We start from the raw sequence: 26,115 nt of genomic DNA, 5'->3' as shown, positions 1-26,115 counted from the left end.
CATAAAAACTACTTTAAAACAATAAGGCCTTTTGCTAGGCATGAGGTATCCAAAAAAGTGGCAGCACAGGGCTTCACAATATAGAACTTCTTGCATGGAAGCAGAAGAACTGTATATGCGATATTTCAAGTTCCTTTCTGGCAGCAGTAAGACTACCAGAAAGAGAAACTGGGCAGCACAGCAGCTGGGTTCATTTATACACCAAAGCAAGCCAGTTAGAATTCTGCTGCAAGCCCACCTGCCATAAACAGCTCCTCCACTAAAGCTGCAGTTTTCAGCAGCTGAAAGAAGATATACAAAAAAGGGGGGTGGCAGCATACATTCCTAATCATGATAGTCAACATGTCCTAACAGAAGATGGAGGGGGTATAAGGATCAGCTGCTCAAAATCCTTGTCTGTAAGTCTATCAGATACCTCCCACAGGGCCTTGCCTTTGGGGAGCGTGAGCCACTCCCTGGCACACATCTCCCTCTAGTGATCCTTCCAGACAACTACCACTCTACCTCTATTAGAGAAATCATTTTTAAAAGTCACTTCAATACCTGTTGTTCATTTGGAACACGGAAGGCCAAAGATTCCTAGCCACACAGAAATTCCCCAGGGTTCTGAAACCAGACCAGCTGGGTTCAAATCCGAGTTTGACCAAGTATGGACTGGGAGACCTGGGCTAATTCATCACTTCAACATTCTTCATGCCTGTAAACTGGGGTTAACAGTTTTCAGGGCTTGTTAAAATTAAATGAGATAGGAACCAAGCATTTAGATCAGTTTAGTCTCACACGGAGAAAATTAGATGATACTATGACATTGTCTACTCCAGTTATTTTCCTCACAGTGCCCCTATGAAGTGTTACAGCTCTGTGGAGCAGGTGCTCACCATGGCTCGCTGCCATTCTCATTCAGATTTTAAACACCGGGCTCAAGAGTAATGAAGGAGGGGTAGGGATGGACAGAGGGGCCAGAGAGGAGTAGCCCATATAGGAAGGAGGTGGGACAGAAAGGGAGTGAGAGGATGGAAGGGTAGAGGAGGGGGTGGGGAGTAGGCACAAGGCTCAAATGCAGGTCTTAGGACTCCAGCAAATCTCCAGCTTCTCTCACTTTGCATCCCCGGGTCCAGGCCCTGCTGATCCAGCCCCTGGACCACCAGGATCTCCCCGCTTTCCTCACTCCTGGATACCCATGCTTCCTGCTTCGGAAGCGCCCTTTCCATCGTCCGCACGGGCAACGCGCGAGCCCACGCCCCCTCTACCTTGTTCGCCGACCGCGCCATGGTGCCGCTCAGCAGCGCCGCCGCCTCTTCCGGGCGGGAACCTGCGGCGCCGCAGCACAGTTCCGGCGGACTGGGAACCCGGGGGACCGGAAGTGCGGCTGGGGGACCGGAAGAGCGGCTGGGGGGGCCGGGAGGCGCGGGGCACTGGGCGCCGAGCGTGCGCAGATTCCCTGTGTGCCTCCCTGTGCGGTGGCGCTGGCAGTCTTTGAGTTGCCCACGGGTCTAAATACAAACCACTTATCCGAAAGACTCATTTCCCTCTCCTCTCACTGGTATCGACACACACAGCTTTTAATGCCAACTCGAGGGAGATCTTTGGAAAGTCAAATATTATTTTTAAAACTTTTTATATGACACGTGAGTAGAATTACTGGAGACTCACCAAGGAAATGTGCATGCTTTATGCTCATAATTTTGTCTTCTATATAGTCTCTCCTTTCTCTTTTCTCTCTCCCCCTGTCTCACACTCACACACCTTCCAGTACAGCTTTGTTTCCTGGAAGAAATAAGAAATTCTAGTACCTGTGTTTGTTTGCTTCTTAGCCATCCTTAGAAACGTCTTTGGAATCACCCGCTTCCAGGCCGAGAGGCAGGTGTGGTGCTGAGAATGGATATGGAGTTTAAACACTGCTTCCACTGGCAAAAGGCCTTACTTAAAGGTGAAGAGGTAAATGTTATTAATGTAAATATATACCCCGAATAGCCATAGCAATCCTGAAAAAGAAGAATAAAGTAGGAGGGATCTCAATACCAGATATCAAGCTGTATTACAAAGCCACTGTTCTCAAAACAGCCTGGTACTGGCATAAGAACAGACATATAGACCAATGGAATAGAATAGAGAATCCAGATATCAACCCAAACCTCTATGCTCAATTAATATTTGACAAAGGAGGCACGAATATACAATGGATTCAAGATAATCTCTTCAATCAATGGTGTTGGGAAAATTGGACAGATACTTGCAAAAAATGAAACTAGATCACCAACTTACACCATACACAAAAATAAACTCAAAATGGATACAGGACTTAAACATAAGACGGGAAACCATAAAAATACTAGAGGAATCCACATGCAACAAAATCTCAGACATATGCCAAAAGAACTTCTTCACTGATACTGCTCCTAAAATGGAAGCTAAAGAGAAAATAAACAAATGGGACTACATAAAAATAAATAAATAAATAAATAAATAAATAAATAAATAAATAAATAAAAGCTTTTGCACAGCAAAAGAAACCATCAACAAAACAACAAGAGACCCCACTGTATAAGAGAACATATTTGCAAATGTTACCACTGATAAAGGTTTAATCTCCAACATCTATAGACAACTTATACAACTAAATAAAAGGAAGATAAATAATCCAATAAAAAATGGGCAATGGACCTAAATAGAATCTTTTCAAAAGAAGACAGAAGGAAGGCCAAAAGGCACATGAAAACATGCTCAAAGTCACTAATTATCTGAGAGATGCAAATCAAAATGGCAATGTGGTATCATCTCAACCTGTTAGAATGGCTATGATCAACAAATCAACAAATAACAAGTGTTGGTGAGGATGTGGAGAAAAAGGAACCTTGTCTACTACTCGTTGGAATGCAGACTGGTTCAACCACTGTGGAGAACAGTATGGAGTTTCCTCAAAAAACTGAAAATGGAAATCCCATTTGACCCAGTAATCCCATTCCTAGGAATATATCCTAAGAAACTAGAAACATCAATCAGAAAGGATATATGCACCATATTTTCATAGCAGCACAATCTACAATAGCAAAGATTTGGAAACAGCCTAGGTGCCCGTCAGCAGATGAATGGATCAGAAAACTATGGTACATCTACACAATGGAATTCTATGCTGCCACAAAAAATAAGGAATTCTTACCATTTGCAGCAACCTGGATGGAACTGGAGAACATTATGTTAAGTGAAATAAGCCAATCAATGAAATAAAAATACCACATGATCTCACTCATTTGTGGATAACAAAGAACATTATAAACTGATGAACAAAAAGATACAGAGGCAGTAAAGCATCAAACAAACTGTCAAGTTACAGTGGGAAGGTTAGGGAGATGTGGGGGAAGGACTTGTATGCATGCATATAAGCGTAACCAATGAATGCAAAATTCTGGGGGGTGGGGGCATGTATGGGAGTGGGGGCGGCAATGATAATACCTTAATGAAAAAATGGAGGGAGAAAAAAGACATTTTTGAAGAGAGATGCATGAGAGCTACAGTCACAAATGAGGAAAATTGACGCAAGGAGAATAACAATGTTATTTGGGTGCCCCTCATAAGCCATGCCTCCCAATTTGGTTAAGTTTTCCTCCTACTGGTCTAGGCATTTAGGTACCTTATTAGAAAGCTTTTGAAATGATTTTCATTTACAAGCCCACTTATTCCAATAGGTGGCGATCCCAACTAGATTGGGGGTCATATCAACTTCATCTAGATATGGAACTCATCCTCACCCCACCCTCCTCCGTTAAACCATGACCTCCTTACCTTGCTCTAATTATAGCTACTTTTGGCCTGGCCATTGATTTCTCTATCCCAAGAAAAGTATGGCAAAAATGTTTGCAATTTCCTAATGTACGCTTAAGTAAATATGTGACTATGAAAACAGTCCACCTAAACAAAATCTCCATAAATTTGGGTTACTGATAGGGGGGACTTATGATAGAGCACCTGAATTAACCTAAAAAATAATCATATTTTTTTAATCTTAGAACACATATACTTATGTGAATAGGGGGTTAAGTTTCTCATATTGTGAATAGGGGGTAAATTTTTTCTTAAATTTCCTTTTCAAGGCATGTGTGAAGCAATTGAGAAGGTGACTCAGCTGTGAATCCAGCAAGCAGAACTGATATGAAAAGTCAGACCAACACACCAGAAGTCAAGACATCATCTCATTAACATCATCTCCTTGCCTGATGATTAAAGGACAATGGCTGACATCCGTTCCCAGACTCATCCTAAACCCATGGTTGGCAAAGTGTGGCTCGCAAGCCACATGCAGCTCTTTGGCCCCTTGAGTGTGGCTCTTCCACAATGGCGTGGGCGAGTCTAATTTTTTAAAAAGTTTAAAGAATTTGTCTCTCAAAAGAAATTTCAATCATTGTCCTGTTGATATTTGGCTCTGTTGACTAATGAGTTTGCCAATCCCCGCCCAGCTCTATTCCTCTTTAAAATCCTGTCCCTTGCACCTTGCAGTAAAACAGGATTTGAATGCTTATAAACACCTGTCTTCTTGGTTGGCTGGGTTCCTCCATAAAAGCCTTAATGATTCAACCTTGCCTTCATTGTTGGACACAGCATCACGCAGCGCGAGCTCAAGTGGGGGTTTCCCAGTAACAGTACATGGAAAAAGTCAAGATATTTTGCTTCATAAACACTTGGATTCAGATTCAGATTGTTATATCGTACATGTACTAGAGGCCTAGTATTCATGCATGGGTGGGGTCCCTCAGCCTGGCCAAGTATTGGGGTCGATCAGGGCCATCTCTCCCAGTCCTGAGAGAGGGAAAGCAAGAAGTTGGTTGGCTTTGGGAACATACTGACCACCAGGGGGCAGCTCTTGCATTGGGCGTCTGCCCCCTAGTGGTCAATGCGTGTCATAACAACCAGTTAACCAGTCTTAACAGTTGCTTAGGTTTTTATATACCAGTACTAGAGACCCAGTGCACAAAATTTGTGCATGGGAGGGGAGTGTGTCCTTCAGCCCAGCCTGCACCCTCTCCAATCTGGGACCCTTTAAGACAGGGGTCTTCAAACTACGGCCCGCGGGCCACATGGGGCCCGCAGAGGAGTCTGATCCGGCCCGCCAGGTTTTTTGGGCAGTGAGCGCAGCCGAGGTGTTACAGTAGGAATTAGTAGTTCATATAGTCCAGCCCTCCAGCTCTCTGAGGGACAGTGATCTGGCCCCCACTTTAAAAAGTTTGAGGACCCCTGCTTTAAGAGATGTCTGACTGCCTGTGTAGGCCCGATTTTACCGATTGGGCCTAAATGGGCAGTTGGACATCCCTCTCACAATCCAGGACTGCTAGCTCCCAACTGCTTGCCTGCCTGTCTGCCTGCCTGCCTGATTGCCCCTAACCACTTCTGCCTGCCAGCCTGATCATGCCCTAAACACCCCTGCCAGCCTGGTCAGTCCTAACTGCCCACCCCTGCAGACCTGGTTCCCCCCAACTGCCCTCCCCTGCAGGCCTGGTCCCCCCCCAATTGCCTTCCCTTGCAGGCCTGATCACGTACATCTGCCCTACCCTGCTGGCCATCTTGTGGTGGCCATTTTGTGTCCACATGGGGGCAGCCATCTTATTTGTTGGAGTACTGGTCAGTTTGAATATTACCACTTAATTATATAGGATAGAGATAGAACAGCCACCATAGTTACTCTTTTTCTTCAAATTGTGGCATTCAAAGCAGTTTGGGAGAAACTCAAAAACAAAGTGAGCACATTTTAACATATTTTATTTTTATTTTGTTTTCATTTCAATTGTTTACATCTCCGTAAAAGTGAAAACGGGGAAACAACCCACAGGCTTGGCTGCCTGCCACCATGAAAGCTAATACTCATGAGACAGGTATGGTAAATAAGGATAGAGGTTTATTCAGGTGCCAGCGACCTGAGAAGATGGTGGACTCTTGTCCTTAAAAACAATCTTAGCATCTCAGTGCAGGAAGGAGTTTTTGAAAGGAGGGAAAGGAAAACAGAACAAAAAGATTAAGGGGAGGAGGTTGAAGGTTTTTTACATGCACACCAGCATAGTCCATCCATTCCATTAAGAATCTCAAAACTGGTCAAATGATAATCTGGGTACATCATCCTGGTTTTACAAGTGAAGATCAGCAAATAATCTGGAGCTGGAATCCCTGAAGGTCAGAGTTATCCCTCAATGTATGCCCGCAGACATCTACAACTTTATTGCAGCATTACCATTTCTTACACCAAAAATAGGCTGTTCAATTGGAATGAGAACTTGGCCAGAGGTGAAAGCACATGTACTTAGATTTGTTACAGAATACATAAGTTTAATCATTAGATTGGTGATATTAAATATGGTTTTAAAAAAAGCACCAATGAGCACCAAGTTTATCTTCAAAAATGTTGAACAGAATTTTGTTTTGGTCAAACTAATAATAAAAGGTGGGTGTTGCCCTGACTGGGGGCTCAGTTGGTTGGAGGTTCAAAAGATTGCAGGTTTAATTCCAAGTCAGAACACATATTTAGGTTGGGGGTTCAATTCCAGTTGGGGCACATTCAAGAGGCAGCAGATGGATGTTTTTCTCTCATATCGATGTTTCTCTCTCTGTCTTCTGTCTCTGAAGTCAATAAAAATATCCTCACGTGAAGATTTAAATAATCATCATCATAATTGTGGAGAATCTACTGAAGGTGGAATTCAGCACCATACGTTAAACAAATGTCCCTGGCCCTCTGTGGGAGATCATGCCCAACCAGTCTTATTTGCTTCACAGCAGTTCTTTCAACTTCTTCCTGAGACATGAATAAGAAACAAGTACCAGCTATTCTTGTAAGGCCCCAAACCTCCACAAGTGGCTTGATCTAATTTAAAAAATTTAGAAATACACCTTCAGGAATGAATTTTTTTTTTTAAGTTTAAATTAATCTAATTCACCTGCTTTACAGTCCCTGGTGACCAGGAAGACAGTCTTCCAGCTCAACAGACATTGTGTTTGTTGTTAAACTCCAGAAAAGTGTGAGTGAGTGAGGCTCTGAGAGAGATTTTTCCGAACAACAGAAAAATAACTCTACCTTCTTCCTGCTTAGGGCTACCAATCCTGTTATGGGGATGAGGGGAAGGCAGTGGGGAATCACAGATGCAATCCCTCCCTGCACAGTCTTTAATCTCAGAATAAATTAAATATTGCCACCAGTCCCACCTTCACTACCAGGGGAAAAAGTACACTACTGGGATATAGTTGTACTCACCTGTTTACTCTTCCCTTCTAAATAACCCTGAAACCACATGACATTACAGTCATTTAATTGCAAAGTACTAGATACTAATATCTATATATAGCTTATACATAGTATATAGAGCTAGTATCTACATATAAAATCTCTAAGATTTAAGCATAAATAAATAAATAAATAAATAAGCAGTTTGGGATCTGAATATATGTAAATAATGACTGATATCCTTACTTGCCAATCAAAATAGCCATTCTTCTTTTTCCTCTTAAATTTGCATCACCTCCATATTTAGCTAGCATATAACTGCCAAAAGACTACATTCTGCAGCCTATTTTGCTTGTTAGATCCTGTGACGAAGGCCTCGCCCATGAGAAATAAGAAGTATTGAGTGCAGCTTTGGGAAGCCTCCTTGAGCACAGAAAATCTGCTTTTCTCTGCCCCTTCCTCTATTCTGCCAGAAACATGGACGAGGTGGCTGCAGATGTAGTCAGCACCAGGGTGTGGAAGATAAAGGTTATGAGGGTCATATTTCTCCAACGGTAGGGGAATAAAAGAAGCCTGGATCCAGGAAACTCCATCAGGTCCCCTGATGATCTGCCTCCAGACTTCTTCTATAGAAGAAAGAAGTAAACTTCTATCTTGTTTAAACCACTCATGTTTTGGGATATCAATTATATGCAGCTAAATAGAACTCTAAGTGATGCCTACAAAGCTTTACATTCTGCTACGCTGTGGTAAACCTGCTTCCTAAATATTTTACTCCACTCCTATCTATTATTTTATTGGTCCCCCAAGTCCTCCTTATACTCCCTGTCACACTTACTCACATACTCGCCTGAGTTCCAAGCACCAGTAACATCTTCAAGCACCAGAAATGACATAAAAGGAGCTTCTTGTCCCAGATGAATGACCATTTTAGGGCAGGGAATGAAGAAGAGTTTGTCCATTGTATGGACAACTTTTGTATAAATTGCCTTTTTGTTCTCTGCCCTCCTAGAACCATCAAAATAGTTGGGCAGATCAGTGTGGGCTAGACTTTTCCGGAAGCACTGTGAGGGACGGGGAGTTGGACGACGATATACAGGCTACGGGACCAGAAGAAGAAGTAAGGTGTTGGAAGTTTAGACAGTAGAAGTTTCTACTTCCTGGGTAGGGTCCTTATTGGAGAGATTGCCTGAAATATTATCATATTCAAGCAACTCCACAATGCTGTAGGGAGAACAGTCCTCCAGACCCAGCTTGCTGCAGAGCCAGCCGCAGAAGCCCTTCTCCATGTCCCGGGCAGCTTGCCACCATGCTCCCCAGGACCACGAGAGCTGGACCACAGCAGCATAGAGGCCCAGGGAAGAGGCCATGGCCATGATGAGCACTGGGTAGAAGAGAATGAGGCAGGGGCAGCATGAGATCTTATGCCAGAAGGTCCTCTGCTCATTGTACACAAGGAAGATGTTGTACCAGGTGATAGTGCCATAGTAGAAAGAGACAATGAAGGAGAGGATAAATACCACAGGCAGGCAGACCAGCGTCCAGAGGGCCACGTGGGGCCCACGGTCTGCTGACATCTGGCAGACCTTTCTGCCTTCAGGTGTTGCTTCTTTCAATGACTCTTTAGGCTTGGTCAATTCCTGCAGCTCCTTTTCTGTCAAAGTGACATGGATGTCCACCATCTGACCCTTTTTCTTCCCTCGTGTGATGGTCCCAGTTAATGTGACATAACGGCTGTCCAAAGGCATGTTCCACATACCTGCAAGGCATAAGAGAGGTGAAGTCAACATCAGGAGTGGACATTTCATCACAGTGTTGTCCCTTGAGGCTGTGGCTGATGACAACAGTGTCTACTTTAAAAAAAATGTTTTATTTATTTTAGAGAGAGGGTGAGGGAGAGGAAGATAGAGAGAAACATCGATGTGGGAGTGAAACATTAATCAGTTGCCCTCCCATATGTGCCCTGAGCAGTGATGGATCCCACAATCCAGGTATGTGCCCTAATTAGGAATTGACCCAGAAACCTTCCAGTGAACAGGACAATACTCCAACCAACTGAGCCTTACCGGCCAGGGCTAGTGTCCAGTTTTATAGCATCTGTCATGGCACTGGAGACAGTGATTCAGTGGTGGACTGAATTGTTTTTCTGTTTCTTCTCCACTTTCTGGGCCTCAATCTTGACATAATCACTGTGATCAGAGGAGTGGGAGCAATTTACTACAGACACCACTTTATAGTGATCTTATTTCCAGCTTATAAGCACTGTAAAAATATTGCTTATTAGTGTCAATTACTATGCTTCTCTGAGAGGAGGCCTCCTCACAAGTCTGCGGACATCCCAGCCCTTGTGTCTAAGATCTGTTCACACACACACACACACACACACACACACACACACCACATACATACATACATACATACATACATACATACATATCACACACAAATACACTCAACACCACTATTACCACCACCAACAACCACCAAACAGCCATCCTTTGGCCACTCTGGAAGTGAGGTTGAAGATACTGAAATAGGGATATCCGTGATCCTCAGTATGTGAAATGTATTATGCAAATGAAGAAGGTGGGCACAGCATAAGTTTTAGGTTGGCATGTCCCCAACATCCTGTTTGATTCCTTTCTGGTCAGGGCACATGCCCAGGTTGTGGGCTCAATCTCTGGCAGGAGGTGTGCAGGAGGTAGCTAATCAATTTTCCCTATCTCCACCCCTCCTTCCTCTCTCTCTAAACATCAATCAAAAAATATTTTTTAAAAAACAATTCTTTATTGACTTCCTCTTGAACTTATAATAAATCCTAACCCATTGCGATAAGACCCTTCTGACCTTTCTGATCTCACACCATTCTCTACACTCACTAACAGAAAATACTCTATACCAGAAACAAGCAATGTTCCCAACTTGGGGTCTTTGCCTTTGCTGTTCTCCCTCCTCTAAAAGCTCTGCCCAAGATCTTTTCATCGCTGGTTCCTTCATGTCATTCAGATCAGCTCAAATATCACAGCCTCAGAGAGCCCTTGCACATCCATACAATCTCTTCCCCCAATTACTCATCTTCTCATCACTGTGATTTATTGTCTTGGAAACTTGAACCACTGCCTGAATTATCTATTATTTGCTGACTTGTTCACTGTCTGTCTTCCTTCCATTAGAAGGTCAACTGCATGAAAGCAATTGCTTGTTCCCTTTGGGTATCTGTTTAGAGATGAATTCATCTACACAAATAGATCTGCCTCATCCATATGTTGCTAAACAGTGATGCTCAATACAGACACTCCACAACTTCAATAACAGCATCAAATATTCTTACACATGCCTCCTTATGCACATGGGCATAAATTGCATGGGGTAGATACTGAGAATTTCCAGGACAAAGGAATGCATATTTTTATTTTAATAAATATTGACAATTTTTCCTACAAAGCAGATTCCACTTCCACTTGAGGTGTATGAGAATATGTACACTTCCTCACATTGATGTTATCAGATTTTACCCATTTTTTTGCCAGCCTAAATGTGAGAAAATACTATAACTCATTGTTGTTATAACTTGTATTTTCCTGATTATTATGAAAGCCAACTATTATTGTTTCTTTATCTTACATGTATTAAGTGATTAACACAGCATGGCTTGTATTACTAAATTTTGTGTATAAGTCATTACACTAGAAGTTCCAAAAAGGCAGAGACTTCCTCCTTATTACCTAGAAGATAATATAATAAGTGCTCAATAAATATTGTCAATTCATTAAATGAAGACTGCAACTTTGTGAAAAGAAATGTATCAACAAGAAGAAATAGGTCAGTGATCAAATGCCTTTCTGTCTTCTGGAGGATCCTCATCTGGTTTCCTTCCCATGGCTTTAAGCAAGTGGCCCCAGAGAGACTTACCATCATCGGCAGGATAGTCTAGGAAGTCGGCTCCTTCCTCCTCCTTAGGCTGGTTTCCACCTTCTGATTCCCCAGGCTCCTCATCCACTCTCTCACTCTCTGACCTGTAGATGATAATAGATTCTGGGCGGGACTCCTTCCTCTTCTTTTTCCTGCGACCTATTGTGGATTCCCCATCCAGGGCCAGGGCAGCTGTCACGGCCTTCCTCAGAGAGCCATGGTGGGGGCTTGAGAGCTGGTCCTGACTTTCTACTGGCGCCAACTCTTCCATTCTAGTCCTCACGTCTGGTTATTTCTTGTGAAGGCTCCAACTTGCTTGGGCAAATTTACAATCCGTACATCCCAGAGCTTCTTCCTGGATGGGCTTTGCAAAGATATCCCAATGATGAGTTCAACTTGACAGATAGGAAAGCAGAGCCATCAACAGGGGTGAGCTGAAAAGGAATTTGGGAAATGATCCTCACCTTGGCAAGTCTTCACCTCCTTTTACATCTCAGAACACCTTACTTCTCTTTACTTCTCATAACATTTTATTCATGCATTTAAAGATCTTTTCAAAATCTATTTTTATTGATTTCAGAGAGAAAGGGAGAAGGAAAGATGGAAATATCAATGATAATCATCCATCACCTACTTCCTGCATGCCCCCTACAGGGAATTGAGCCCACAACCTAGGTATGTGACCTGACCAGGAATTGAACCCTGACCTTCTGGTTCATGGGTTGATGCTCAACCACTGAGCCACACTGGCTGGGATATTTCTGCATTTTTGAATGCTGCAGAGATACTTTTATAGGACTGCATTATAGTGAGTAAACTTTTATTGCAATGATGTTGGTTTTACAAAAACATATATTATGTACTAGGAAACCCACAATCTAGACAAGTATAATGAAATTGGGTTTGCTAGTACATAATATATGTTTTTGTAAATTACCTTTTTTGTAAAAGACTTTTGAGGAAGCCTTACAGACAAATGGCAGTGAAGAACCATTCTTACTGTCACCATAAAAGGAGATACAGATGGCTGCAACCAATACTCCAGGCTTCTGGCTATCAAGTCAGACATTATAAGAATACTCACATGGATGAATGAATGCAACCTTCAGTGAGGCACCAAAAGATGGCACAACTCGCCGAAAACCGGTTTGGCTCAGTGGTAGAGCGTCGGTCTGCGGACTGAAAGGTCCCAGGTTCGATTCCGGTCAAGGGCATGTACGTTGATTGCGGGCACATCCCCGGTAGGGGGTGTGCAAGAGGCAGCTGGTCTATGTTTCTCTCTCATCGACCTTTCTAGCTCTCTATCTCTCTCCCTCCCTCTCTGTAAAAAATCAATAAAATATATTAAAAAAACAAAAAAAAAACCAAAAAAAAAAAACATGGCACAACTTCACCAACCACGTATACCCTACTGTTCTACAGAGCACACCTCTTTCCTGGCTTCTTTTTTTTTTTTTTTTTTTAAATATATATATTTTATTGATTTTGTACAGAGAGGGAGAGAGATAGAGAGTCAGAAACATCGATGAGAGAGAGTCATCGATCAGCTGCCTCTTGCACACCCCCTACTGGGGATATGCCCGCAACCAAGGTACATGCCCTTGACCGGAATCGAACCCGGGGCCCTTCAGTCCCCAAGCCGACGCTCTATCCATTGAGCTAAACCGGTCCCGGCTTTCCTGGCTTCTTATTGACCCAAGATCCCAGAAAGTTCCTGGGATCTGCCCTACCACATGCTGGGAAACCAGTGGAGAGGGCACACACTTTTCACTCTTTAAGTCTTTCTTCTTCCTCTTTTGTTTGTTTCTTTACAAGGTAAAGAGAGGTTGTGGGTGGATTGTAAATTTTTAGAAATCAGGAACAATCTTACACTTCCTCAGGTCCAGTGGAAAGATCCCAGGACTCACATAGCAGGTACTTAGGGTATGCCTGTTGACCTGATAGAACAGAGGGAAAGGGAAAATACCTATTTAAAAATAAGATAAGAGCCACTGTTAAGAAAGAAAGGCTTAATTATCTCCCCATTTTTATAGACTTTATTATGTTGTTAGGGTTTTATCTGGGAACTGGGTTCTGAATACTTCTCCTTCCTTTCCTATTCCATAAGCTGGAGGGTAAAAAGGATTTTCTCAGCTTCTAAGACTTTCATCTGTAGAATTAAGGGAGGAGAAAGGACTGCTCTTTTCCCTGGAAGTGGGGCTTCACCCATCCTCCATGTCCACTCCCATTCTGAAGATGGTCAGTGAATGTGATGCTGCACAGTGTGGCCTTCAATAAATCATTAGCTCCGGATTCCCAGTCATCCTAGGGGGCAAATAGGTTTTAAAGAACATGCTCAGACTCTAAAATTCATGCTTCAAATAACTGGTTTTAAGCATTCTTGAAGGCAACTTTCCATAATTTTTAACTTCATCCACCATTTTTCCCATACCCGTTGTTATAATACTTTGGTCTACTAGACATCATCTCTTACCTATGATTCTAAAAAATGTTCCTTATTGTCTGGCTTCTACTCCTGCTGTCTTCCAATCAATTTTTCACTCAGTCGTTAGAAATATCTTTTGAAAATCTGGAGAGCCACTGTTTTCCCAATACTGTCATAAGAGTGCACCAAGGAATGAGGAAGGTCGAAGGGCCTTGGGTATTAGCAGAACTAATATCAAGCAGCATTTTTCTGTTGAGATAGTGGTGGCTCGAAGCAATTTCCTGGTCTAATTGTCTCAAAGTAAATGTTTACTGAACCTTACTGATATTGACTGATCTTTAATGACCTTAGAGGCAGTCTGTCTGCTCTTTGCCATGCTTTACTGAAGGCAAGATACGTATCTAAAACTGAATAAAAAGGGGTAAAGCAGGTTTCAGTGTGCTTCGCCTAGAGAGGGGTCTCCACCTGGCCCCCCATGCCTTTTAAATGCATATTTCTTGTCCAGTGTTTTCATTTGTGCATCGGCCCCTCCTTCAGATCCTGAACCCTCGTCCTGCAGGTTGTGGCAGGAAGCATTGACACAATCACCATCAAGTTTACATAAAGCTTAAAGCTTCAAACCCTCTTCACTGTTATAAAAAGAAATCCACATGGCATAAGGACATGCATGACTCAGGCTCTTCCTGGCCTGCTACTCTATGCTCTTCCTCTTTATATATATATTATTGATTTTTTACAGAGAGGAAGAGAGAGGGATAGAGAGTTAGAAACATCGATGAGAGAGAATCATCGATCAGCGGACTCCTGCACACCCCCTACTGGGGATGTGCCCGCAACCAAGGTACATGCCCTTGACCAGAATTGAACCTGGGACCTCTCAGTCCGCAGCCCAACGCTATATCCACTGACCCAAACCAGTTTCGGCTGCTCTTCCTCTTTTTTCATCTATGTCTCCAATGCTCGATCACACTGGCTGCCAATTATTCTTCAAGACCACCAACTGCTTTCCTTCATGAAGTCTTTTTAAAACATATACATTTTTATTGATTTCAGAGAGGGAGAAGGTGAGAGAGATAAAAACATCAATGATGAGAGAGAATCATTGATCAGCTGCTTCCTGCATACCCTACACTGGGGATCAAGCCTGCAACCTGGGCATGTGCCCTGACAGCAATTGAACTGCGGCCTCCTGGTTCATAGGTAGACACTCAACCACAGAGACACACTGGCCGGGCCCTCTTGAAGTCTTCTTAAATGCTGTCTACCACAGGGCTGGTATGTTGTCCACCCCTGGCCCTTCACATGGCCATAGCCTTGGTATCCCCCAAGGCTTTCCTGACACCAAACCTAAAATAGGCCCCCTGCTCTGCCTTTCATTATTCCTTTTCAATATAGCCTATTTCTTGTATAAGACATAGCATTTGAAATTAAGTCTTTTTATTTTTTATTTTACTTGTTTATTGTCTATCTCCTCTACTAGACTACAAATTCTATAAAGTAGACTATAAGCACATACAATTAGGTCAACAAGAAGGTTTTCAACAAAATATTTTAAAAGACTGTATTAATAATTTTTGGGGGAGTGACATGGTAGCAATTAAGGATTAGCTTGATTTTGTCAAAGAACAAGATTAAGGGAAAGTTAAGTAAAGAGACATTAATAAGCTCTTTTATGCGTAATAAGCTCAATTATGGTACAATTGTTAAGTGCTACATCTATATCTATTTTCTTCTTTAACAATGGAGGTTTGTAGCTGCTCACATGATTTCCCCGGTAAAGACAATATTGCCCACCATTCCTCAAAGATAAGTGTGATCACGACTAGTCTTTGGCCAAGGGGATGTGAGGAAATGTGATATGTGCAGCTTCCACATGTGCACCTCTCTTTCCTCTTTTCACTTTCTTGAGGGCTGGAAAGTGAACTGGATGAGTCATCTTCAACCATACGGACAAGGAAAGCCTGTAGGCATGGCAGAGGAACGAGGGAGAAGGATTAAGAGCCACCCTCTTCTTCTGGACTGCAATATGAGAAAAACAAATATTTGTTTTGTTTTAGCCAAGGTTATTTTGACCTCTTGAGGCAGCCACACAGAAATCTTAACGAATACATTGGGATTGCCCAATGTATTTGTTATTTTATGTCACAACACCTCTGCTGTGTTCCAAGTTATCAGCCTTGGGGCATAAGCAGATTTTGATATGCACCTCAGAGTTAGATCTTAAAATGGCATCACCCATTTTATAGTTCAAGCAGTTTGGATTCCTCTGGGTGGGCCAGGAATCCTGAAACCCAGCAGACCAATATGAAGGACACTACATTGATGCTGGCTCAAGCGCCACCTGGAGCCCTCTGGAGAGCTTAATACACTGTATGATACTATTATGGACTGAATATTTGAACCCCTCTCAAATTCATATGTTGAAATTTTGCCTCTAATGTGATGGTATTAGAAAGTGTAGTCACTGGGAGGTGATTAGGTTGTGAGGATGCACCACTCATGAATGAGATTAGTGCCCTTATGAAAGAAATTATGGGGAGTTTTCGCAGAAACTGGTTTGGCTCAATGGATAGAGCGTCGGCTTGAGGACTGAAAGGTCCCGAGTTTGATTCCAGTCAAAGGCATGTACCTTGGTTGCAGGCATATCCCCAGTGGGGGGGGTGCAGGAGGCAGCTGATCGATGACTCTCTCTCATCGATGTTTCTAACTCTCTATCTCTCTCCTTTCCTCTCTGTACAAAATCAATAAAATATATTTTTTTTAAAAAGAAATTATGGGGAGTTTTCTTGCTCTTTCTGTCATGTGAGGTCAATGCAAGAAGCTGGACACCAATGAACCAGGAAGATGTCTATTCACCAGGCTCTCACCAGACACTGGATGTGCCAGCACCTTGATCTTGGACTTCCCAATCTTCAGACTATGAGAAAAAAATAATTTCTTTAAGCTACCCGTAATTTTATTATAGCAGCCTGAACAGACTGAGACAGAGACTATTCTCTTCTTGTAAAGAGCTGGCCAACAGTGCTTCCATGGAGAAATGCAGGTCCATTTAGCATGGGTTGCCTGACATTTCATCTGAAAAACCCTGACTTTACTTGTTGCCACGAGTCTAAATTTAAACAAATTGCCAAGTGGACAACCAACCAAAACAAAACTCAAATAGGTTGTCACCTCTGGCTCATAACACTTCCAAATCAGGGTGGCCTGCTCCAATGGTTTAAGAATAATTAGGAGTTGACTTTTTGCACTTTGACCCATATGGGAACATCTCTCTCTTTAAGAGAACTTGAACTGGGACTGGGTGGGTGGGATAGCACCGTTTTTTAAGTTAATTTACCACCACAGTAAATTGTCTTGCTCCAGCCTGCTATGCTCTCAGTTCTTCTGTTTTGTGTATGTGTCACCCAAAGGACCACATATTACCTGTCTGGGATGGCCAGACTCTCCCAATAGCATCTTGATTCACCACCATTATGTGTAGTAGGCCAGCTAGAAAATAAAACTTATCATTTTACCACTGAAAATTACCATAGCCCCTCTTAGGGAGACGGTCTCTCTAAGGTAAAAATGAGAGGGAATTTGGCTTAGAGGATGGCAAGTGACTGAACAATGATGGAACAACAGCCTCCAGTAGTTGCTGTGAACTGGCCATGAGCACAGGGTAGCCTGTTCCTTTGTGGTCCCGTGATAGTATTTCTCTTGTCAATGCCAACCTACCTGGTTCTGGAAGGTTCTCACACTGAGACAGGTTCATCGCTGAGGGAGGATCTGACCATCTACAGAGGAAACTGTTCCTGGCAGCAAAGGTAGTTGGTTGTAAGGGGCTGGAGCACGTTCTTATTGTAAGGTCTCACCTTCACTATCTGACCTTTGGATTGCTCATGGCACACATAGCCTTTCCACCTCCCATTTCTGCTCCTAACAGGCACATGAGCCAGAACAGAAACTCTGCCAAGGCAGACACACCTAACTGTCTTGTCCTCTGTACTGTAGAGAACAGTACTTGGCACATGCAGGTGCTCAATAAATATTGGCTGAATATTGTGAACTGGTTATGAGTTTTATTTATATTGGAGCTAGAGGCCTCGTTGACACTCCTTCTGCGTGGGGAGTCTGTGAGTCTGAATGTTGAGAATCCAACGGGGCCTTGTCAGTCTGAGCCAGCAGCTGCTTTGCAGAAGGGAGAAAGTGAAGTTACCATGCAGATGGGGCGGGGGAGGGGCGGGAAGATGGGTGAGAAAGAATCTCAGAAGATAAAGAGAGTCATGGTAATACAATATGACAGTGTGGGAGTGTGGAAGGATTGGGGCCTTGAGGATGCCTTTTTCCCCAGGACAAAGCGGGTAGAGATGCAGAAAGGCAGCACTTGGTTCACCAGAGGAGCAGTCAGTGCAGCATGGCGTGGATGCCCTGAGGCGAGATGGCTCCAGCAGGGGCCAGAGTTGAAATCTAGAAACACAAGCCTCTGAGCAGCAGAACTACTGCTGGTCTGCCAGGCCTTATGGGGTTAGACTCTCAAACCCTGGCTGAGGTCAGAGGCAGAGGAGACACGCCTCTTATTTTTAAGGAAAGTCCTCTCAAAGAGACCTCATGTCTCTTCATCATGGGCTGTCTTGGACTGTCTTTCTGACTGCTCATGCTGCCCCTTCCCTGCTGCTGAGGACTGGCTCCTGTCCTCCTCGGCAGTCCACACGGGCTTGAAGCCTGTGCAGCCCGCTTTTCACTGGAGGACCACAGAGCCCATTCCCAGTCCACGCAGCCACCACCCAGGGGCCGGGGTGCAGCCAGGCGCTTGCTGACCCGCCCAGGCAGAGCTCCATGAAGCCACATGTGCAACCCAGACACAAACCAAACAAAATATATCTTCATAACAGTGTTCTTAAAGAAACTTCAAGTGTTCCTTGTGAAGAAAGAGAGCCTGGGATTTTCTGGAATAAAAGAAATTCCTCAGAACCAAGTCAATATTGCTCTTCCTGTTAAAATAAATATTTTGTTGTCGGGATTAAAGCACCAGGAATTATTTTTTTCTGCAATAAAACTTTGAACGTTGCTATATACATTTAATTCTTTGTCATGGAGGTGACAGTGTCATTCTTAATGTGGTCATAACCACATACCTGACTTAATAGTAGGGGTGACCCATGGGTAAGCCATCTAACAAATGGAAAGAGGGACTTTCTTCCCTTCGGCACTGAGCAGAGATTGGAATCTGTCAGCAACAAAGATTGGGGGCAAGTGTGTCTTAAAGGAGGTCAGAGAAGGGCAGGGGATGGAGGAAGAAGGAAAAGGATGTCTGAGTGCACTCTCATCATTTCCTTTGCTTTGTGATTAGGTGCTGGGGCCAATCAGATAATGGCATTTGTTTGCTTTCACACTATGTTAATGGCCAGAGAGGAACATACAGCACTCTGCTGACACACTTGGAAACAGCATGCTGCCCGGATGGTTAAACCACAGCACCTGACACAAGCCCTAGATCTGCCAAGTTCTTAGGCAAAGGCGCTCTGGGCCAGGCCAGGTGTGCTCTCCCTCTGGTGGGTTTTCTGAACCAGGCCAGATGAACAGTAAGAAGGAGAACCTGAATAACGAATCACTATGACTGGGTACCCAAACTCAGATGAGAAATTTTCCCCATCCTCAGCAGGCTCGCCCCCTGCATAAAGAATGAGCTGGAGCCATGGTCGGCAAACTCATTAGTCAACAGAGCCAAATACTAACAGTACAACGATTAAAATTTTTTTTGAGAGCCAAATTTTTAAAACTTAAACTTCTCCTAATGCCAATTCTTCAAAATAGACTCGCCCAGGCCATGGTATTCCTCTGGAAGAGCCACACTCAATGGGCCAAAGAGCCGCATGTGGCTCGCGAGCCGCAGTTTGCCGACCACGGAGCTGGAGGATAGGCTCTCAAACACTCGCCTAAGATACATTCTTGCTGCAAGCATGCCCCTTCAAGGACTCATGGGTGTACGGGGCAGCCTGGCTGAACTGGATCAGATCTGGAATCTGGTAAAGGTCGCTTCTCCCTTTCTCTGCTGAGGGGGAGATGGGGTGGAGATGGGCTCGAGTTTATTCTGTAAACCGTTTCCTTGTGTCTGCGGATGCCTGCACCGGCCCTCCTCCCCGCCCCGCTCCTGCCCTCCCCGGGTCCCCCCTGAGGATGGAAGGGTCTGGATGGAAGCGGATGTCTTCCTCGCAGGGGGCCAGCCCCTTCCCTCCCCAGGCAGCCGCACCCAGCATCGGGCCGAGCTGCAGCCTCCATGCCCAGACGCCCTGGAGATTCCATTTTAATTAACCGTGGGAGCCACAGCACTGAGGACTGCATCTTTCAAAATACAGCACGCTCCCGCCTTTTGTCCGCTTCCCTTCTGCCACCCCCTCCCCCAACACCTCCTGCCAACACCTCCCGGGCATGGAAATATGGACCAAAACACAGGCACACAAAGGAGGAGTCTCACCTGCACCGGCCTGCGGGGCGGGGCGGGCAGAGGATGCGGATGGGGAGCCGCGGCCGGAGCTTCTGTCCGCAGCTGCTGCGGGCGGGGCGGGCGGGGCGGTCACGTGGGCTCCTAGGGCTCATCATCCCCACCGGCCTCCCTGGGAGCACTCCGCGCCCCGCGGTCCCGGCAATGTGGGCCCAGGGCAGCAGCTGCCTGGCGGCCGGCTTGCTGCAGAACCAGGTGGCCATCGTCACCGGCGGGGGCACGGGCATCGGGAAGGCCATCGCGACCGAGCTCCTGCGGCTGGGTGCGTGAGTACCGCCGGCCGGGCCCTGGAGAGGCCGCAGGCAGCAGGAGGCGCTAGGCGGGTGGCGAAGGTGTGGAGCTGCAAAGCACAGAGGGACAGATGTGGGAGACATGGTACCTGCTCCTCTGGGGTGCCAAGTAGCGGAGAAGGAGACCTGCGGAAACGTGTGTGGAATGAATCATGGAAAACGAACCCTTTCCCCTAGGCTGCCTCCGGAGGGGTGAGGACCCAGGGGACTTCATGTCACTTGAAGAGAGTGTGGCATTGAGAGGCTCCCATCATATGAGCTTTCATAACAGTTCCTGCAATGAGTGGAGGGAGGACTTTATTTATTTATTTTATTTTTGCTAATCGTCACTCAAGGAAAGTTTTGGCCCTGGGGAAAGTTAGAGAGAGTGGAAGGGAGAGACAGAGAAACACCGAGGTGAGGGAGACACATAGCTGGTCTGCCTCCTGCAGGGCCCCAACCTGGGCTGGGGATGGAGCCTGCCACAGGGGTAGGTGCCCTTGCCTGGGATGGAACCTAGGACCCTGCAGTGCACCAGCAGAAGCTCTGTTCCCCCAGCCAAGTAAGCTAGGGTACAGGGGGTGACTCTGTCAGCACCTGAACAAGGAAGCCAGGGAAACCACGAAGGAGAAAATTGAGCAATCTATCCACATGAAATGTAAATCCACATGAATAGAATATGTAGTTGAATGAAAAAAAACAATGTAAGGAAATATTAAAGGCACATGAAGAAAACTCTTTACAATATACAACAAATGTACGATACAAAGAGCTCGCGCAAATACAAAAGGAAAAGATGGAACACACTGCTTGAAAAATTGGCTAACGATAGGGACCAGGTGAACCAAATGGAGGCAGGATGGGGGAAGCCACCACCAGGGCTGTGGTGCTGCCAGGGGCACACTGACCCGCCCAGGCACAGCTCCATGAAGCCACTGGTGCATCCCAGTCACAAACCACATGGAATTATATCTTCATAAAATTATCGCTAAAAGAAAATGTGTACCTTGTGAAGTAAGAGAGTCTGGAATTTTCTAGAAAAAACAAAAAAGAACTCAGAACCAAATCGATATTTTCCTGGCCAGTAGAATGGGGAAACTGAGACAGACAGCTGAAAAACTGGCTGAGCAACTGACAGCCAGATACAGAAAGTCACCTCCTTAGAGATAGCATCTAGGCCTCCCTAGTATTGCAGCTCCAGGCCCAGCAAAGCAGCAAAGCCAGGTGTGCAATGCCAGGACCAGGAGCAATGAGTAAGGACTCCCTGCCCTGGCACTGACCCATCAGTAGCGACCAGGACCCCCTTTGGGAGCACCCTGACCACCAGGGGGCAGCTCCTGCATTGAGCATCTGCCCCCTGGTGATTAGTGTGCATCATAGCAACCAGTTCTGCAGTTCAGGTGACTTGCATATTAGCCTTCTATTAGATAGGATAGCCTTCTTTGAATTGGATGCCTTGACAATCAAAGCTTCAATTCTGCATTTACATTAAAGACAATAAACAAACAAAAGCCTGTAGGATTTACACCAAGGCTATTACTGACACCAGGCACCTAGAAAGTACTTAATAAATGTCATACTTTGAGTTGAAGATGAAAAGGAATCAATGTCAGCCCAAGCAGGAAAGCATTTGCCTGATGTAGAAATAACTCCTTATCTGCAAGTCAGTTCTCCATCTTATATCTCAACAAGTTTAGCTTTCAGGATTTCTCTAGCTTCTCATAAAAACAAATGAAAAAAATTCATTCAAATTATTTAGTGTAGGATTTGGAAAAGAATTATATTTAATGCATTTCTAGTTTATTTTAAGATAATATAAGTGCACTGTAATAAATTCTAGTAGTATTGAAGTATATAAAAGAAAAAAATTAGTTTCCCCATTTTGCTCTTATTCTACATCTCCTTGGAGATTTTCAATGAACCCACCCAAATGCCCACATATACACACATATGTATAATATGTTTCTTTCAAAACTGGGACCACAATATTTTAACTTCTCTGTAACTTTTTTTCATTCCTGGCTAGTACATATGGTAGTATCTCATTCTTTTCAAAGTCATGTCATTTTCCATAGAATGGGTGTTCAATAATTTATTTAACCATTCCTTTAATGGACATTTGGATTTCCGGCATTTTGCCCAGCATTGAAGTTTTGTTTGTTTTTTCTTGTATTACCTTTGCACACTAGTTCAAGTTCTGATACCGAACCCAGATTTGGCTGCCTGCTGCTTGAAAGCCAATACTCTAGGGCAGTGGTTCTTGACCTTTCTGATGCAGCGACCCTGTAATACAGCTCTTCATGGTGTGGTGACCCCCAACCATAAAATTATTTTCCTTGCTACTTCATAACTGTAATTGTGCTGCTGTTGTGAATCGTAATGTAAATATCTGTGTTTTCCCACAGGCTTAGGCTCTACAGGATAGGTTCTCAACCTGTGGGTCATGAAGCACAAAGGTTGAGAACTGCTAGCAGGGTCCCTTGAGACCATAGGAAAACACAGATATTTACATTACGATTCACAACAGTAGCACAATTACAGTTATAAAGTAGCAACAAAAGTAATTTTGTGGCTGGGGGTCACCACAACATGAGGAACTATATTAGAGGGTTCCAGGATCAGAAAGGTTGAGAACCACTGCTATAGAGAAAAGGAAAGCAGGAAGAGAGCCGGCACCTTGAGAAGATGGGGGACTCCCATCACAAAGACCATCTTGGCATCTCAGTGCAGGCAGAGGTTTTGATGGGCAGGGAAGGGGAAGACAGAACAAAGGTGACCGGAGTGGTTGTGGGTCATTGTGAAGGTGCTGTGTGCCAGTTGGCACAGGCCGCTCCACTAACGATCTTGGAGCCAGTCAAGTGATGGTCTGGAAGGTAACCAAGTCTGGAGCCAAAATGCCTGAAGCCTGGACTTAGCTTCCTAGAATCCTGCAGCTTCCTGGGAATTTACAAATCATCCTTTTCAGAAACAATGTTAAAAGAACGGTGGGCTGGGTTACCTTTTGAATGTGGTGACAAGCTCTATCAGTTGAAGTAAATAGCCTTTAAAGTTGTGTTTCAGTAGAGCTCTACTTGTATTGCATAACTTTGCTGAAGCTCAGGGCTCAGATAATAGGCAGTGTTAATTTAGGAAATGTTGGGTTTGATAATTCGTGGGAAAAATCCTACTTGTATTTTCACTGTATGTCTTTTTTTGTTTGTTTTTTGTTAATCCTCACCTGAGAATATTTTTCCATTGATTTTTAGGGAGAGTGGAAGAAAGAGGGAAAGATAGAAACATCAATGTAAAAGAAACACATTGATTGGTTGCCTCCTGCACAGGGCCCCTACCAGGGCCCAGGCCAGGAAGGATCCTGCAACCCAGGTAACTGCCCTTAACCAGAATGGAACCCAGGACCCTTTGGTATGTAGGCCGATACTCTATCCACTGGACTAATCAACCAGGGCTCACTGTATGTCTTTTTTGAGGCATTGGACAAGGTCAGGCATTAATCACTTTAGTATCCGGAGTAATTATTGTTTTGTTGTTTCTGTGTTGTTGTTTTTGTTTAGTTTTTGTTTAAAGAGGCTCAATCTCTTAATATGGATTTAGGGAGAGTTACACATAAGAGTGTTTTGTTTTTTTCATCCTCACCTAAGGATATGTTCATTGATTTGATAGCAATCCAGTTCCTGTTACTCCATCTTGAAGCAGAAGTCCCAATTCATTGTTCTTATGGGAACACATGAAATATTCGGTAAATATTATTATTTGTGAGATTTTGCCAACCAATGAAAGCATATTTACTTGTCCTTTGGCTGTTTTTTCCTCAGGTTGTAATGTGGTCATTTCATCCCGTAAGTTTGATGTATTAAAATCTACTGCGGACGAACTGAAGACCACCCTGCCTCTCACCCACCAGTCTCAGGTCACTCCCATAAAATGCAACATCCATCAGATGAAGTACTGCAACTATGCCCATGTCTTTTTTTCATTTTTCATCTATATCAGTGGTTCCCAATCTGAGAGTGCTTCACGTTTTCTCATGTTACCTGCCTCAGATGAGGTTCAGAAGAAGCAGAGCCTGTGAAGGAGGCTCTTCGCTAATGATCCATTGAGTAAGTTGCCTCAGGAGAAGGAGAGAGGAAGGGAAGCAAAATTATACCTCCAGCTTTCTGATGTGTGGACATTGTGGTGAGAGATTGTAAGCTTTCCTGGAGCAAACCATCCATCCGAGTAGCAAATAATGTCATTAACCAGTTTACTTTTAATGTTTTTCTTCAGGTAAATAATTTGGTCAAATCCACCTTAGACATTTATGGGAAGATCAATTTCTTAGTAAACAATGGAGGAGGCCAGTTCCCGGCTCCTGCTGACCACATCAGTGCAAAGGGATGGCATGCTGTGATTGAAACCAACCTGACAGGCACCTTCTATATGTGCAAAGCAGGCAAGTGTGATCACTGCCCCCAACATTCAAGGTGTCTTTGTTCAAAGATCATAGAGAATCCTGAAAGAGAAACTGTTAGGGGCTCAGAAAGCTCAGTTTTCAAGATTCACTACCCTGATTTACTCACACACAGGATTGTAAATTGCTACAATTCTAGCTATTAATTTGGCAGAATTTATAAAATACGGATATCTGTTGATCTTATAATTTTATTCTAATGCATTTACCATGACAAAATTATTAAAGGTCTGTACAAAGAGATAACAACAGAGTTGTTTATAAAATTAGAGAAACCTCTCACACTTACTTTGTTCTTAAGAAATAAATCTGTTTTAATAACCTGTTAAGTCAGTTAGGTCCTCGGGGAGAAGACCGGACAAACTCCACATTCTTTAGTCTAACAGTTAATTAGCATGGCATTGTCTTTAGATTACATGTTTGGTTTCAATCATTAAAATGTCCTTACTACCCAAAGCAATCTATAGATTTAATGTAATTTGTATCAAAATATCAATGACATATTTCACAGAAGTATAATCTAAAATTTATGTGGAGCCCTGGTGGGTTTGGCTCAGTGGATAGAGCTTCGGGCTATGGACTGAAGAGTCCCAGGTTCGAGTCCAGTCAAGGATACATGTCCAGGTTATGGGCTCTATGCCCTGTGGGCAGCATGTAGGAGCCAGCTGACCAATGATTCTCTCTCATCATTGATGTTTATATTTCTCTCTCCCTCTCCTTTCCTCTCTAAAATCAATAAAACTATATTCAAAAAAATAAAATTTATGCGGCCCCACAAAAAACCCCTAATAGAACAGTGGTCTTGAGAAAAAGAGAGCAAAATTACAGGTTTTACACTACCTGATATCAAACTATGCTACACGTGTATAGTAATCAAGACAGCATGGCACTAATATAAAAAGAGACACATAGATCAATAGAATGGAATAGAGAGCCCAGAAATAAGCCCATACCTATTTGGTATATGATAAAGGAGGCAGGAACATACAATGGGGCAAAGATAGACTATACAATAAAGTATGTTGGGAAAATTGGACAGATACAAGCAAAAACATGAATCTAGATCACCTTTTACACCATATACAATAGTTTAAGCATAAGCTCTTAAGTGGATTAAATACTTGTAATGTATGGCTCAAAATCATAAAACTCCTAGAATTAAACATAGGCAGTGAAATCTCTGGCATGTCTCTTACCCATATATTTTTTTCTGATATATTTTCTTGGGTAAAGGAAACAAAGAAAAAAAGAAACAAAATACACTGTATATAGAAATGCAAAGAACCAGATTAGCCAAAAACAATTTTACAAAAGAAGAAATTTGGAGGACTTATATTTCTTGATTTCAAAACACCATGGTACTGGCATAAGGAT

The 26,115-nt window shown here is 43.6% G+C and overlaps 3 protein-coding genes across 3 annotated transcripts in view; 1 reads left to right on the top strand and 2 right to left on the bottom strand.

Moving 5' to 3' along the window:
- XRCC5 (X-ray repair cross complementing 5) overlaps window positions 1-1,328 on the bottom strand; it is a 69,992-nt gene extending 68,664 nt beyond the window's left edge. The window contains exon 1 of the mRNA XM_084891974.1: window positions 1,251-1,328. Coding sequence (XP_084748100.1) covers window positions 1,251-1,271 — 21 coding nt within the window. The 5' untranslated portion in view covers window positions 1,272-1,328. The remainder of the gene's footprint in view (window positions 1-1,250) is intronic.
- Window positions 1,329-6,857: 5,529 nt separating this feature from the next.
- TMEM169 (transmembrane protein 169) lies at window positions 6,858-20,044 on the bottom strand. Its single transcript, XM_084892545.1, has 3 exons — window positions 19,999-20,044; window positions 11,117-11,550; window positions 6,858-8,963 (listed from the first exon to the last, which is right to left on the bottom strand). The coding sequence occupies exons 2-3, from the start codon at window positions 11,385-11,387 to the stop codon at window positions 8,341-8,343; spliced, it is 894 nt and encodes a 297-aa protein (XP_084748671.1). The 5' UTR covers window positions 11,388-11,550; window positions 19,999-20,044; the 3' UTR covers window positions 6,858-8,340.
- Window positions 20,045-20,116: 72 nt separating this feature from the next.
- LOC311626518 (peroxisomal trans-2-enoyl-CoA reductase-like) lies at window positions 20,117-24,378 on the top strand. The gene is made up of 2 exons (XM_084891976.1): window positions 20,117-20,287; window positions 24,107-24,378. The coding sequence occupies exons 1-2, from the start codon at window positions 20,170-20,172 to the stop codon at window positions 24,361-24,363; spliced, it is 375 nt and encodes a 124-aa protein (XP_084748102.1). The 5' UTR covers window positions 20,117-20,169; the 3' UTR covers window positions 24,364-24,378.
- Window positions 24,379-26,115: the final 1,737 nt, after the last annotated feature.

The sequence above is a fragment of the Pipistrellus hanaki genome, assembly GCF_964339955.1.
Source record: "Pipistrellus hanaki genome assembly, chromosome: 8".
Lineage (NCBI taxonomy): Eukaryota > Metazoa > Chordata > Mammalia > Chiroptera > Vespertilionidae > Pipistrellus > Pipistrellus hanaki.
Note: the sequence above shows the minus strand (reverse complement) of the source record. Positions and strands in the feature narration are given on the sequence as shown.

What these genes read in the sequence shown, in the direction of transcription:
- TMEM169 (XM_084892545.1), bottom strand. Translation starts at nt 11,387, where the DNA reads ATGGAAGAGTTGGCGCCAGTAGAAAGTCAGGACCAGCTCTCAAGCCCC. An exon ending in AGACTATCCTGCCGATGATG is followed by an intron (nt 8,964 to 11,116) that starts GTAAGTCTCTCT and finishes TATGCCTTGCAG; the next exon opens with GTATGTGGAACATGCCTTTG.
- LOC311626518 (XM_084891976.1), top strand. Translation starts at nt 20,170, where the DNA reads ATGTGGGCCCAGGGCAGCAGCTGCCTGGCGGCCGGCTTGCTGCAGAAC. An exon ending in GACCGAGCTCCTGCGGCTGG is followed by an intron (nt 20,288 to 24,106) that starts GTGCGTGAGTAC and finishes TTTTTTCCTCAG; the next exon opens with GTTGTAATGTGGTCATTTCA.